This window comes from Mirounga leonina, unplaced genomic scaffold (assembly GCF_011800145.1).
Source record: "Mirounga leonina isolate KUSES-001 unplaced genomic scaffold, KU_Mleo_1.0 Mir_125, whole genome shotgun sequence".
In the NCBI taxonomy this organism is placed as follows: Eukaryota; Metazoa; Chordata; class Mammalia; order Carnivora; family Phocidae; genus Mirounga; species Mirounga leonina.
Window position 1 is genome coordinate 61,765,974 of NW_023270305.1, and position 16,002 is coordinate 61,781,975.

At 36.4% G+C, this 16,002-nt stretch overlaps 1 protein-coding gene across 12 annotated transcripts in view; it reads left to right on the forward strand.

Annotated features, from left to right (window-relative positions):
* NRXN1 (neurexin 1) overlaps positions 1-16,002 on the forward strand; it is a 1,139,755-nt gene that overhangs the window by 489,199 nt on the left and 634,554 nt on the right. For all 12 annotated transcript variants that reach the window (XM_035001585.1, XM_035001587.1, XM_035001593.1 and 9 more), the window contains one exon: positions 14,525-14,963. In XM_035001585.1, the coding sequence (XP_034857476.1) occupies positions 14,525-14,963 (439 nt within the window). The remainder of the gene's footprint in view (positions 1-14,524; positions 14,964-16,002) is intronic.

The following is a 16,002-nucleotide window of genomic DNA, read 5'->3' on the forward strand; positions in this document are numbered from 1 at the left end:
CTTGTTTTTTGCTCCTCAAAGATTCTCCTACCCTGATACTGGCTTATTATAGGCCTAAAAATACATCAATAGTACATCTTCTACAGTAGGGCCATTGAAGCTTTTGTTTTTCTTTTAATTTAGTAGTAAACCAGATAATCACAAATCCACATGTATGAACAGCCTGAATTGGTGACAGTGATTACTTGAAAGAACCCATCTATTAGTCATGATATAAAGGCTTTATTCTGGATTATTTATCCTTTTGTTTATAATCCTTTATAATGCTCTAGTTACATCATATAATTATACTATTGTTGAACATGGAGATGAGATTTATATAATTATTTCATTTTAATAATTCTTTAATGTAAGAACACTAACTGCACTTGTAGGAGTTAGTTCATCGGCAGTGGCAGAGGCTAGGGGGCTGGATTCTGTTGGCCTTTCAGTGCCTGTGAGCTACTGACTTAATTTTTACTTATTCATCACAATTTTGTAAAAATATCTTGAGTGGGTAGTCGAGTTTGTATACTTGACCTCTAGACTGATGGGTGATAACAGAGATCTATTGTAGTTCTCAAGTCAATATGATTGACTCTCAAGGTGATTTCAATGACAAGTCATTGAACTTGATATAGGTATGTATGTGTGTGTGTATATATATATATACACATTGAACTTGATATAGGTATGTGTGTGTATATATATATATATATATATATATTCAAGACTTGAAATTTTGACTAGTGTCTGTAAAAGTTGATGCCAAGATCTGTTCTTGGGCTCAGGATTATTATCAAAATTAACTGCTCCTAGGAATTCTGCAGCCCTGGGCTTGTTCTATCTCAGCAGGTTGCCCTGAGGACAGGGTCTGACTAGTCACTCTATAACTGTTTCCTGTCATTATCCTTTGGGTTAAAGTGGTTTTATTAATGACTAGTACACCCTAAGAATTAACAGTATATTCTAGTTCTAATTTTAATCATCTCCAAAGATGGCTTTCCTTCCCTACCCCTAGTCCCAAATACTTCTAGTTACTGGGACTTGTTCTAATAAATAGATTTTCAACAAATTAATTTGGGCTCTTTAATCCTAGAAAAATACTATATTGTGGTGCTGTACCAGGTCATATTGGAACCTGAGGCAAAAGGAGTAATCAGCAATACTGATTCTATTCTATTTAAAGTTTTGATGTTTTGTTCACCATAGGATTTCTTTTGCATTGATTTAAGAAATTGCATTGAAATATTGTTTTTCTTTATTACTGAGATTTCAGCACTCCCCCCCTTATATTTTACATCTCATGTGAGTACCTCACTCACTTCACCCATCTCATCCTAGTCCTGGCCCTGCTATACTGGACTTCATCTGTTGTCATGGAAAAAAAGTAAGTCTCAAATCTATGCTGACTCATGGGGGCTGTGGCAGCCAAATCTAAATCTAGGCCCTGGAAACTGACCCTTAAAATGTCATTCCTATTCATGCTAAATCTCCTTTTTTATTTTCCAGTTACAAGGTACCTTGCAAAACCTTAGTTTAAGGAATCCTTTAAAGTCAAAACAAGCTTTGTATTCACTAGATAACATGGCCAGGTAATTTGGTCTTCAGAGAGAAATGAGCACAAAGTAAGCATGATACCAAACCAGAGTATCCTAGGACAACCATGGGAATAACGTTATCCTGAAATCAAGAGATAAAGAGAATAGGATGGAACCAAAGGGGATTTTTTTTTTTTTCTTTTTACCAGTAGTGTTAAGAGAATCCCACCTAGTCAAAGGAGCCAGATCATGGAAGACTAGGAAGGGTACAGATGTCCTTTTACTTATTGATGACCAGGTTGAGAAAATGTTTCAGGACCAATGCTGGCCAAGTAAATAGGAACTCAGCCAATATCCCATGACATGGTAAGGAACATGAACTAAAACCACATCTATGAGTTTGTAATCAGATAAATGTTGAGTTGAATTACTGTTCTGTCACCTATTAGCTGTGCAATTTGGACAAAATACTTAAATTCTCTGAACCTTGGTATGGAGACAAAAATTATGAGAAATAAGCATTTATGTAATGGAGCTAAAAATGCATGGGGTACATAGAAGGTGCTTAATGGTTGGTTATTGGTGCTATTATGATTTATATTAATATATATCAAGCAACATACTAGCGAATCAAGGGCAATTGGTAGCAAGTGGGTATAGATGGCCAAACCCAGTGAACTGTCTGCTGGGGGAGTGTTTCAGTCCTGAGCCAGGATAGATGACAGCCAAGCAATTAGGCCTGAAGAGAACACATGTGTCCATTTAGCTACCTGAGAGGTGGCCAACCTAGCATCAGATTAGCATTTATGTGCTGATGAGCCCAGCCCTCTTAATTTTTGAATAATGTGAGAAAATGGCACCAAACAGACAGGAGCCCAGGGAGCTAGCCAGGTCTCTGATCACCCAAGATGCAGGGAGCCTCCATAAGCCAGTAGAGAGAGAGAGCTATGCTAACTCAGGAAATTGCTCTTCCAGAGAGGGAAGGGGGTTGAGACATGGGCTGGCAGAGTGCATAGAGTTGAAGGAAGGAGCTGAAGACAGTGATACCCAGAAGGAGATGACTCAACAGGCCTTCCTTCCACACAAGACTGGATATTCATATAGCAACGGCAAGTAGGCTAGTGCTCTCCATCTTACGTTACTGAAAGATACATTCTCATCTTTATTTTCTCAAACTTATGTTTAATTTTTAAAAATCTCTGATTCCCTCCTCATTTTGTAGTACTACTGAGTAAAAATAATAATGATAATAATAAATAAAGTAAATTAAAAAATCTTCCATTGGATTAGGGACTTTTCAGAGCCTACATAACATTTCAGGGCTTTTTTTTAATTTTCTCTTCCCAGTCCTCAAAGAAAACATACCTGATAACTGATGCTTATACAATAACTAGGTTCCTGGCCAAATCATTTTAAAAATATAGCCATCTGGATGTTTGTTCTAGGATGTTCAGCCACTGCTGCTGCAGCTTTTTTAAAAAATGCAGTTATTATTTCTTAAGTGAAATGAATAAACTGATTATATCTTTCGATGACATAAAAATAGGTTTAGATTCATCTCCGTAAGGAGGAAACATGTGAGAAATTACATAAGACTCCATTTTATTTTTTCTTAGCAGCTAATTGAGTATCCCAAGCAATCAAGACATTTAAGCACATTGTCATCCTCCAAAGCAAAGGGATCTCGTTCCTGTTTCTCTCCCAAAATTGTGAAGCATTTCCCTCACTTCTATTCATAGGCCACCTGAGATACCCGAATCCAGCATTCATTTAATCCTAGCCACCAAAGTCAGTTTTCCTTGCATTGTGTGCGAGTTTGGTCTTTGCATTTTTTATTTTAGGGAATTTTCCTTGGCAAAGGCCCTGCTCCTGCCTGGGAGCTGATTGAGCTTCCGTAGAGCCAATATGTTTCTCAGTTCTCCAATTTAAATTCTGCCAAGAATTTCCTAACGTGTGCCATGAGAAATTCAGCAGCACATAAAACCCCATTCATTAAATAAACAGTTAACTAAGCAACCCTTGGCAAAAGGCACAACCCATCTGACTTTTGAGGCACTAGGGACCTTCCAAAGGAAATAATTAAAGAATGCATTAAGAAGAAATACCTCAGTGCTGAGCAGCCATAATTGAAAAATAACAGTTCACAAGCTAGGGTCTCTATACTTTTTTAGGGTCCTCGAAATTAGAAATGAACAGTTATGTATGCTCAGTATTTCAACAAATCTAGGAAAGGCTACCTGCTTACTCACTCTTAGCATAATCTAAATAAAACAGCTATTTGCACCAAGCTGGAATTCTGTCAACCAGTGTGATTGTAGAGGCAATCTCATTATGCCTTTGATAAATTTAAAATTACAAATAAAGTGTTCCTTAATGAACACCTTTTGTTTAGTAGATGAAATCTTTCAAAATGTAAAGCTCATATGAGCTAAGGAATCGAAATTTAGGAAGTAATCATGTAAACGTGAAGAGTTGAGGGTGATTAATCACTTCAAAGCGTGCTTCTTTACTTTTTAGAGAAGAAGCCACTTATTTATTTAAATAACCAGCGTTCCTCTCTTACACATTTAAGATCATAATAATAACAATAATGACTATTCTTTACTCAGTGCCCAAGACCAAGCACTTAGTACTGTATGTGCTTAAATAATACTACAATATAAATATTAACTTTATTTGAAAAAGGGGAATCTACTTCGGAGAAACTCAGGAACTTTTCCAAGACAGTATAGTTAAGTAGCAGAGCAGGAATTCAAACTTAAGGCTGTTTGAATCTATATTAATATCGATATCTATAGTCATGTATCAGACAATGCATTGCCTTCAGATAATATTAAAATTATGGGGCACATTTACACACAACTTCTAGTTTGCAAAATATTTTTATTATGGATGGGAAAAACAGCAGCATTGGCCGTCTTAAATACCAGCTTCCGTGTTTCCTTGATGGGTGCTCAGGTAGAGGGGTGGTCAAGAAGTAACGGCTGGGAGCCAGGGCAAAAGATGGGATTGATACAATGTGACTAATCAAATTTGATCATCAGATCTTGAAATCTCAAGTCAACAGGGCTTAATAGAGTTGTAAGGCTTTTATTGCTGAAGGAAACTTAATTATCATCAAAACAGTCCCATTGAAAGAAAACAAACAAAAAATTATACAGTCTATTCCCGGGTCTGGAGAAGGGCATTCAGATTCTGTCTTGTCCATCACTTAGTAACTCGACACAAGCTGTGTGTCCTCAGGCAAGCGGCCTAGCCTCTTGAGGAGAGCCACAGTGAAGGGGAGCGCACTGGGCTTTCACCTGCCCTGAGAGTCGTTCAGCCTGTCCTCCAATCTCTCCAACGGACTGGCCACCCACTCCTAGCATTTTACTGCAAGAAACTCTACCAGGCCTTGTGATTATTAGTGTGCTTATAATTTCATTTTTCCCCTAAGTTTATTTTTCTCTATAGTTGTGTGTCTATATATTGTAAAATACAATTTTCTGGCACAAGGCCAGATTCTCTGATGTGTTAAAATCAAAATTATTATAATCACCTATGGATGATAACTTTACAAATAATTATAATAATAGAAATGTAATTCTAAGCAATGTATAATTTCCTTTTGCTAGTCAAAAGTCTCTTCAGGGCACCTGGGTGGCTCAGTTGGTTAAGTGTCTGACTCTTGATTTCAGCCATGTCATGGTCTCGGGGTCGTAAGATCAAGCCCCACGTTGGCCTCTGTGCTGAGTGTGGAGCCCGCTTGAGATTTTCTCTCTCCCTCTCCCTCTCCCCCCTCTCCCCCACTCACATGCACGCTCAAGCTCTCTCTCTCCCTAAAAAAAAAGTCTCTTGAAGTGAGTTTGAATGAATAATTTGCCGCCAGCTTTAGCTGACAACATTTTGGAAAGCTGAATCAGAGAAACTACAATAGTTCTGTTACATATACTTATTTATACAGGAAAAAAACTATATGATGCAATGTATGAACATTATTAGAATAATTAATGTAAATAGCTTAGTAGGAGAGACCTAACATATATTAGAACACACTATAGAGATAATCCTATCTCTATTAAATGAAGTGGAACTCGAAAGAAAGAAGACAAAGAGGGAAAGAGAAAGAAAACAATAGAATGCTCAGAAACAGAACCTTGTACAGTATATGTAAGAATTTAAAAATGTGGTAGGCTTTACAAATCAGTAGAAAAAATAGAAATTATTCAAAAAATGTGCTGGCTCAATTAAGTAACTATCTGGGCAGGGGGACTGGATTTGGATTTTCATCTTCAAAGATTACAAAGTTACACACACAAAACATCTATAAAATTAAGTAATAAACATTGTACATAACAATATGTTTATCAAATCTCTCTTGGGGGAGGACTTTCTAAGCTAAAGAGTGATGAACACAATCAAAAAGTGATAGTAGAATGAAATGTTAAAACTTTGGTATATCCAAACGACATACAGCATGTCATGGTAAATCAATGGAGGAAGGACCAGCTACATAGTATATGATATTTTGTATATATACATACATCCGTGCATACTATGGACATCCATACACTGGATGGTATAGTATATACTAATAGCCACCTCGTTAGAAAAATGTAGAATTAGATGATGAGGAAGCTTTACTGAGCTCATGAGGCTAGGGATGCAAAAGAACATGAATTGGTTAATGCAGACATAACATTTGATGCCAACTATTGTGTTATGATCAGTGCAAAGATACCATTCTTGCTTCATAGCAATATAGGTTCCCTTAAAAAAATAATAAAGCGGCCTCTTGTCCTTCATTGAGACTGGTAGAGGATTTTAAAAGTTTTGGGATAAAGCAGACATGCATTGTCCTTATTAGCAGCATCTGCCAGCTTGGAATAGAAGCTTTAAACCCTAATTTATGGCGTGTCACATTCTGCAAGATCATGAAAGACTGATGCTGAAAATATCTTCATCACTTAGTTGCAAAATAGCAGTAAACATTGCAAGTTTATTGTTTCTAGTTCACTTCTCCAGTGTCTTTGTCAATGCCATTAGTGGGGGAAATAACTGCAAGATTTTTCCCCCTCAGGACTTTTCTTTTTATATTTGAATGTCAGCTTATTGTGAAGCTATCACAGTTTTAAAGATAGAATTGCCTTTAAATCAGTTACGACTCCCTTTCTGCCATGTTGCTGGAAAGGTGGCTGCTCTTCATTTTGTAATTGCTCTAGGGCCTCTCCTATTCTAGCCTGTGCTAGAGATGACTCATCGGTTCATCGTTCCATTGGTTTGTTTTTGAACAGAGTCAAAAAAGAACTGGACACCGAATTCCTCGATACTTGCTCACGATCAGAGCTTGAGGCCAACTGAGACAGTCCCTTAGCTTCTCTGAGCCTCAGTTTCCTCATCTGAAAATAAGAGGATTGATCTAGTTTTCAGCTTTTACTTTTCAAAAATGGACATCTCAGATCTCATGTTACTGAAATAGTGGTTCATTTTTCCAATTTTTACCCCCAAGGGCATTACTGAATTACCGAATCTTTAATTTGAGAGAAATAGACATTCCTATTTAGTGGAACTCAAGTCACCACACACCCAGATGCCACTGAAAGCTTCATTAAGTCGAGCTGTTAACCTGGGACAACACAGCCTTTCTGCTCCCACGGCTGACTTGTACAGATGGAGCCCAAGGTTGTCTAAATAACTTTAGGCACTTCGCTAATGGTGAAATGAAGGAAGGGCAAAGCAAGAGGTGTTTTCTCTTGCTTTTCCTTCTTTTCATGAATAAGATGTAGTTGGTCATGTTTAGCTGGAACGAAGCAAAAGGTTTCTTTCTCGACACTGCTTAGATAAAATATTGTTATTTTTTGTCCTTTCCAAATTTCAACTAATTTCTGGTTTGAAGTTACTAAGTCACATGCCTGAGAAATGAGGTTATTGTAGTCTGTTTTTATATTCTCTAATTAGTTTATTTATTTAGGTGTGGGGAGAGTTTCAGTTTTTTAGTTGAAAATTTTATCTGCATATAATCTCTGAATAGTATTAGATTACAGGGGAAAAAACCCACCAACTCTGCTGTTCCCTTCCCATGCCCCCCAAAAAACAACCTTCTTATCTTTCAAAATTCCTTATGTAACCCTCTTTCAAATCAGATTTTCTGAATGCTAGGTACTGTTTTTATGGTGGCATTGGGCTACTTTGAACAGGGCTTGTGCATTTCCTATCTGCCACCCCTTCTCTGACTCGCACCAAGGCCATGAATCTTTGCAACTGGATGCACATCTGCCTCAAGTGGGCATATTCAAAGCATTGATGAAAACTTCTGTGGTGTGACATTTTCAGGAAAGCTAAAATCCCCTCAGTCCCTTAGTCATTACAAACTTTTTTTTCACCTTTTTACTATAAGCACATTCTATGCTAGGTTCTCAGTATAAGAAAGTGAACAGCACTGGCAACTTGACCTTAGGTAGAAGATAGGACAATAATGAGTGCAGTGATTTTTTTTTTTTTTTTTCCTTAAGTGACCACTTCGCCTCTACTCTGCTCTTACAATTGTCTCTTCATGGTGGCAGGAACACTGGAGAAAATCTGTTTAATTTTCTACCCTTTTTAATAATAAAAGAATCTTTTCTTTTCTTTCTTTCTTTCTTTCTTTCTTTTTTTTTTTTTTTTTGGCTGCAGCCCTTCCTTTGGAGTGAGCTAAGCTTTTAAGTGCTGGTATTTGTTTGTAGGCCAAGACATTTTTGATTCCAAATGAGTAAGACCACTGTGTGTTTTAGCCAAGAGCCTCTAATTCCTGAAATTATTAAATGCAATTAGTGTATGTATATTTGTATTTTGGTGTGTATATGGTATATATACATATGTGTTATCTACTTATCTACCTAGAGATGTACTGCATATTCTAATATATATGTAAAATTGTTCTGGACATCAATTTTAGCAGGTTTGACCTATTATATGTAAACACATTTATATTAGGTAATGTATAAGCTGTGTGTGTATGTGTTCACACATAGTTTACACCTTACAGATAAATACACCAATAACAAATATTCATGAGAAGTTATACTGGTTTATTCTAATATTTTAATTCTACTATTTTATTATATGTATCCTAATATTATATATATCCAAAAGGCATACCTGTTGAAAAACTACACTGTAGTCCTGGAAACAGAAATAAGCCCCATTACTTAAACTGGATTTGAAGAGACATATTTTTTTTAATCTCTTTATTTATTTATTTATTAGAGAGAGCACAAGCAGGGGGAGCAGCAGAAGGAGAGGGAGAAGCAGGCTCCCCGTTGAGCAGGGAACCTGATGTGGGGCTCCATCCATCCCAAGACCCTGGGATCATGACCTGAACCGAAGGCAGACGCGTAACTGCCTGAGTCACCCAGGTGCCCTTGAAGAGACATTTTAATCAATGGGCACACGAAAACACTCTCCTGCTCAGTTGTGATTTTGATTCATTTAGAGGTATTTTAATAAGGACAAATAGAAGGAAAGATACTGTTTTTGTAATAATCCATGTAACTCATAGCAAGGTCATCCTTTTGCATAGTGGCAAATAGCTGTTTGTGAATCTCTTGCTTAGCAACTGCTATCAAAAAGTATAAATGAAATTGTACATGAAAACTATAAGTGAAATTTCCTGCAGAGACAAACACAGAGTTTGAAGTTAATATCATTAGCTACTCACAATATCTGACCTGGTCCGAATAGAAAGCATTCAGTGAGCTCTGTGCCTCCATGTATTTACTGATAAAATAGGATAATGTTTTCTATTTCCTAGGGTGCTTGTGAGGAACAAACACATAAAACATAAATTTATTTTAACAGGGCCTGACAGATATAAACACTCAGTAAATCTTAGCTGATTCTTTTTGTAGTGGGGTGGTGGTTTTGTTGATGTCAAATGCCACAGAAGTTCTCTCATGAGTAAAAGTAAAAGCCCCAGGCTGGCTAGCTTCCTATGTATGTGTTCTGGTTAAGAAACCTCAGCTTATAAAGAAAGCCTTCAAACAGCAATATACATGCCAGCATACAAAAAGAAGCCCCAGTCTGCTTTGATCTCTTTGATTCTGCGGTTGCAGCGCTGTTAATTACTGTAAAACATTGAGCAGTCATCTATTTTGTACCATGCTAGCTGTTAACTTTGTTACAACTCCATTCATTCCCTCCCAGAATAATAATACTGTTATTAATAATATTAATAATAATAATACTGTTATTTATGATAACACTAACAAGAGCAGCTGATATTCGGCCCTTCCTCCATGCCAGGCCCTGTTGTTAGCATTTCATTGAAATATAATTTATTATATTTCCTAATGTGGTGGATATGATTACTCCATTTTACAGATAAAAGTGAGCCTCTGTGAGGTTGAAGGACTTGCACAAGGTCACAGGATTGCAAGTGGGTGACCTGCAATTCTCTTTGAAATCTTGAGAACCAGATTCTTAGCCCTTACTTACTATTATTCCCAAGAATGGAAGAGAACCAAGACTCAGATTAGAATAAACCATTCATGTTCTCAGGGAGGTCACCACTGAGTCTAGATCCCTGCATCACTCCTTGACTTTATGTGCAGTGCCCATCCCATCACCCTGTATACTCTCATAGTTAAGATATGAAAAGCCTTGATCAATGCGTGTTAATGAATTCAAGAGCCTCATGAAAATTTCTAAGCTGAAACATTTATTTATAACAACAAAAAAGTTATTATTTGAGTAGCAAATGCTTTCTACTGATGCGCATATTTCACACACTCCCACTTCCTGTGGAAAGGGCCTTATCTCTCAGCCACCAGTTCTTCAATACCATCTGTACAAACCTTAGATAGATATAATCCTTGATGTATGTCTGTGTACCTAAAGATGTAGTGAACATTCTCTTTACCTAACGGATTAGTGTTTCAGTATATCTCAGAATAGAGAGCAATATCCTGACATGAAAACTACAACTGGGAAAAACCAGACATAGAGAAGGAGCAATAGAACTTCTTTTACCTTGGTCCCAAATCACATAGATTAAGGCAGAGAAAGCTCAAGGATTGATAGATATGACATGCTTTCCCTTTTTAGATATATATAAATTAAAAAACTGAGAGATAGGTTAGGCAAGTTGACTTAGATAAGAGCTTTGTGATTAAACTATGTCTATACCCAGACTCTCAAACTTATTTTTTTTCACCTATTTATTTCCCTTGTCTTTTTAGGATTAATTTGAAGATCAAATAAAATACTCAGTGACTGTCTACCTCATATTTCAAGCCTAGGAATATAAAAATACAGACATATTGCTCCTGTTCTTGCATATTTAAGTATGAGGGACATTTAAAAAATTCTATAGATGACAAAAAAAAAAAAAATCTAGTCTCTTTCATGTTTTTATCCCTTTGGGATTTATGATATAAGCCCATGAAGCAGAGAAGTGAAATTCAACATTGTGAATTACTCTTCAAAAAAACAAAAGGAAAGGTCAATATCCCCAAAGAAATCTTGATTTTATGAACAGACCCAAATGACTGTGCAATAATATCATCACTAATTGTTAAGATGATAGAGTCTGTAGATATTTTTGAAAGTTGAAACTATTAAATAAATTACAACTTTTGACATAAATGAAAAATATATGAAAAAAGATATATGAATAATTATAAATGATTCAGAACCATATTTCTCAGAAAGAAGCAAAAAAATAGCTTACATGTGAATTTTTAAAAGATTTGGAGTGCTTGCTGTCTACTTATTATTATAATTGAACTCTATTCAGGTCATTTGAAGAGTATGTCTAACTTTGGAAAAGTAGGGTGATTAGGAAATCTGAGTCAGATGCAGTTGTAGTGTAGTTGTGAGAACTATCAGCCTGCCTATCCAAAATTGCTTTTCTGTCTTCTGGAGTTACCTTTCAAAGAATACAAAACGAGAAGGAAAAAAATAGTACATCATGCTTCTCCTCAAGATAGTTCTTCTAGGAAAATGATTCTACCTCTGGATAATTTTAACTCAGGTGTTTTTCATTCCAAAAGTAATTTAAACCCCACAATATGAGTTTGAAGGTAAAGTTTTCCAATACACAGGCCAGCTTGCCGTTTATAACTGAACATTCAGAGCAGCTTCCACATTTTTCTAAAGAAATAGACCAAACATAGTAGCCAGTTTGTGAGATTAGTCTGCAATACCACATTCTGCTTTACGTAACTACATTTGTAAATATTGTTAATAATAGTCTATAATCTGGGACTAGGTTAAAAAAAGTGAATAAAGAATTTTATTCAATACTCAGCAAATATTTATTGAGTGTCTGCTTTGTGCCAGACACTGATCTGGATGCTTGACTTCAGTGAGCAAGAACCCTGTCTACACAAAGCATAGATTCTGGTGGAGATTCTTTTTTGGGGGGGGGGTGCGGGGGGTTGGGTGTGGAGGCAGTGTGTGTGCATGGCTAACCCTAAGTTATCTGATCAAAGGAATCCCTACTTTTCTTCTCCATCTTCTTCACCCTTCTTTTCGCCAGGGCATCCAACTCACTCATGAGATCATAAATCACTCACTGAAATCCTTACCTAGAATTGCCCTAACCCCACATCCCTCAACTGTTTTGTAGCTGGTATTAGACTCATGAGGCAATATACCCAGCCTTATACCTACTTATTCATGTCAGAAACACCTGACTCTGTTGCGGTGGTTCTATTTCACGGGCAATGTGTTAGCATAGTCAACATTATCATCTGCATCAATGGGGTCAGAGAATACTACACTCATTCCTGATCAATATCTTTGTCAAGGGATCTCCAAATAATAAAATATAAATTGCCAAGAAAAGTGGAAAAAAAATATAGGCTTGGGTAGCTTGAAAGGCATGGTGAGAGGTTAAAAAACTTGGAAACTCATCCATAGAAACCATTTTCTCCACTTCTAAAGATCCCCAAAGAAAGACAATCCTAAATCAACTTTCCCAAGGCTTAATAGCTCTTTCTCTCTTCAAGAAAGTATACTTAAGAATTAATCTAATTCCGGGGCGCCTGGGTGGCTCAGATGGTTAAGCGTCTGCCTTCGGCTCAGGTCATGATCCCAGGGTCCTGGGATTGAGCCCCACATCGGGCTCCTGGCTCAGCAGGGAGCCTGCTTCTCCCTCTCCCTCTGCCTCTCTCCCTGCTCATGCTCTCTCTCTCTCTCTGTATCTGTGTCTCAAATGAATAAATAAAATCTAAAAAAAAAAAAAAAAAGAATCTAATTCCCTTTTGTTATTGCTTAAGTTCATTTTCTTTTGTTGTCAGCATTTGTTTATTAAACCATTATACATATTTGTTCAAAGAATAATGGATATGGCATTCTTTATAATAATCCTCCTTCAAGATAAATATAAACTGAAACACCAGGACTAGCAGTGGAAAGATGTGACTTCTTTGCTTGGCGCAAATCAGGTATAAAATACTAATTATATGTGTGTGCTTAATTTCTAAGCATTTCCTTAAAATGAATTAATTTACATTATTTCTTTGTTTACTAGATGATAATGAAGAGATGGTATTTATTATCATGTAGTTTGATGTGGTTGATATTTATTGAAAATTTTACAATATGCCTGGCATTGGATCGATTGCCTTTATGTAGATTCTCTCACTTACATTCATTTTCTTCTTTAATAATTACAACCATCCTGTAAGGTGTTACCTCCCTGAAAAGGAAAAAAAAAATAAGGCTTGGAGAGATCATGCAGTTGGGTAATGCTAGCATTGGAATTTGAACTCAAAGAGTCTGATAATCAGAGCCTACACTCTTAATCACTGAAAAATAAAGTATCCATTAACAAATCATATCAGGAAATTCATTAGCCACATTAACTGTTGGCTTAGTTAGGTTTTGCCATAGGTTTGGAGGAAATAAGCTGCTGTATTGACCAGTTAACTTTATAGCACTAATCAGACACAGGCTGTCTTTTTTTTTTTTTTCTATTATATGAATATAAATGAATTTAGAATCTGTCAGTGTTGACTACTATGAACTTTTGAATGGCTTCTTAAAATACTTTAGATAGTTCTCTGGACACAGATAGCTAATTTATTCTTAAGTCAGTATGACATATGTATTTTGGAAATGTAATTATGCATGGTGTGCATTTTATAGAGGCGGGGTATGGATCTCTTTTTATCTTTATGTCAGAATGGCTTCAAGTTTATTAAGGTGATGTGATAGCAGATGCATAATATTGGGAGCTCTTCCAGTGGATTTGTCCAATGTGCCGTTCAGAGTCCAAAAAGCCATCGGACTATCAACAAGCATTCAGAACCACCTAGCCAATTTGGATGAAGTGCCTTGGGAAATGAGAGAACAGGACAAATTTTGTTCCTCATTTGTATACTTGAAAGTAAATGGAACACAAGTAATACAAGTTGAATGGATTTAGAGCCAGCAATGTTCCAAAGTTACCCAACATTATTCAAACAGTTGTTAATGTAGGCCAAGGGGGAAAAGAGAGCTTCTGCAGTTTTAGTTGTATTTTATGATTTTTCTGAGAAAATTCAGGATGTTTTCTACCTCAACTTGTTGGGATTATCTTACAAAGTTTATACCCATTGTGGCTATATAGACCATAAACAAGATCCTATATTTTAGGGAACTGTCATTCAAAATATTTAATTTCAAATACTTTAGTAGTGGGAAAACTGAAAAACCTTTATATTTAATAAACAAAGTATAATAGCCAACAACAAAAACAAAATATAAGTTTGAGTCTATACACACTTGAAATAATGAAAACTGTATGCAGATTCACTCAAATTATTTGAGTCATCTACAACCAGTGTGGGTGTGTGTATATACACAGTATTTGAGTGAAATTAGATTGGAATGGTTACTATTTAATGAGCTGATACTTGAATTTTATTTGGCTGAAAAAGCTATCTTATTTATCAAAATGCACTAAACATTGTGTTACATGTGTTGCAATTTATATGAACTGAAGACAAGTTCTAAATATTAAAATATGGGCCTGATTTCTCACTCTAATCCTCTGCCCACAGGTTGTATATAAAAATAACGATGTAAGGTTGGAATTATCTCGACTTGCCAAGCAAGGAGACCCTAAGATGAAGATCCACGGAGTGGTAGCATTTAAATGTGAGAATGTTGCAACTTTGGACCCAATCACCTTTGAAACCCCAGAGTCTTTCATCTCTTTGCCTAAATGGAATGCAAAGAAAACAGGCTCCATATCATTTGATTTCCGCACAACAGAGCCAAATGGCCTCATTTTATTTAGTCATGGCAAGCCAAGACACCAAAAAGATGCCAAGCACCCTCAGATGATAAAGGTTGACTTCTTTGCTATTGAAATGCTAGATGGCCATCTCTACCTCCTCCTGGACATGGGGTCAGGTACAATAAAAATCAAAGCCCTACAGAAGAAGGTGAATGATGGAGAATGGTATCATGTGGACTTCCAGAGAGATGGACGGTCAGGTAATTTATCATTTTTTCTATACTCTTTACCTGCTGGAACACTCCTTTCCCCACTCACCAAGGGAATTAAAACCAAGACATATTAAAGATTTTCTGCATTTCTGTCTTTAGGGTAAAGGAAATTGTTATTATTTCTGTTTCACATCATATACAAATCAGAAGGAGCTAATTAATCATAATAGTTGGGCATCAAACCCCAAATGCTCAAATGTCTTCTGGAATCACTTCTTAAATGAAGATTTATTGGATAATCAAGTGCCAAATCTTGCACAAAATTTTCTCTTGAATTTGCAAGTGACAAAATTCAGGGTTCTTGTATTCCCAATTATTGCTTATATCAATGGATGTTTGGAGGTGCCTGGAGTGGCAAATACAAAATATGAAAAAAGAAAATTCAACAATCCACATAGAAAATCCTTAGTTTAATTTTTAATCCTTAGTTTAATTTTTATCCAAGTTGGATCTGTGGTATCATAAACACTTTCATCAATGCAGTAGGATTTCAAGAACACGGGCAAAACTCTGTTGACTTCCAAATAGCTTCCCTTTCTAATGAAAGATGTTTGGAATTGAGCCAATAGGAATTCTTTCCTCTGGATTCCTTTTGCTATGCTTTTTTTCCTAGAGATATGTGTGTGTGCGTGTGCCTGTGTTGTGTATGTGTGTGCACGTGTGTGATTGGGGAAAGGTGGGGGCATTGTAGGGAAGGTCTGAAGAAATAATATTTACTTACTTTGAAATTTGAAATTGGATTAGGGGGCTTAGGGAATTGACTAGCATTAGGTTTGTGGGGACAAGGATCATCCAGGCAGAGGGAATAGCATTTGTAGAAACCCAGAAAGTGAGAGAGAGACAGAGAGAAGTAGAGAAAGAGGGAGAGAGAGAGAGGGAGAGAGGGAAGCAACTTATTTTAGGTATATTAACTATATATTATGTCTTTTTTACTTTCTTGACCTTGTGCTCCCACACTCTGATTGTTCCTCTCACTTACAAGTCAAATTAGCTTCTTATAATAGAAGACAACTGAATTTAGACCTAA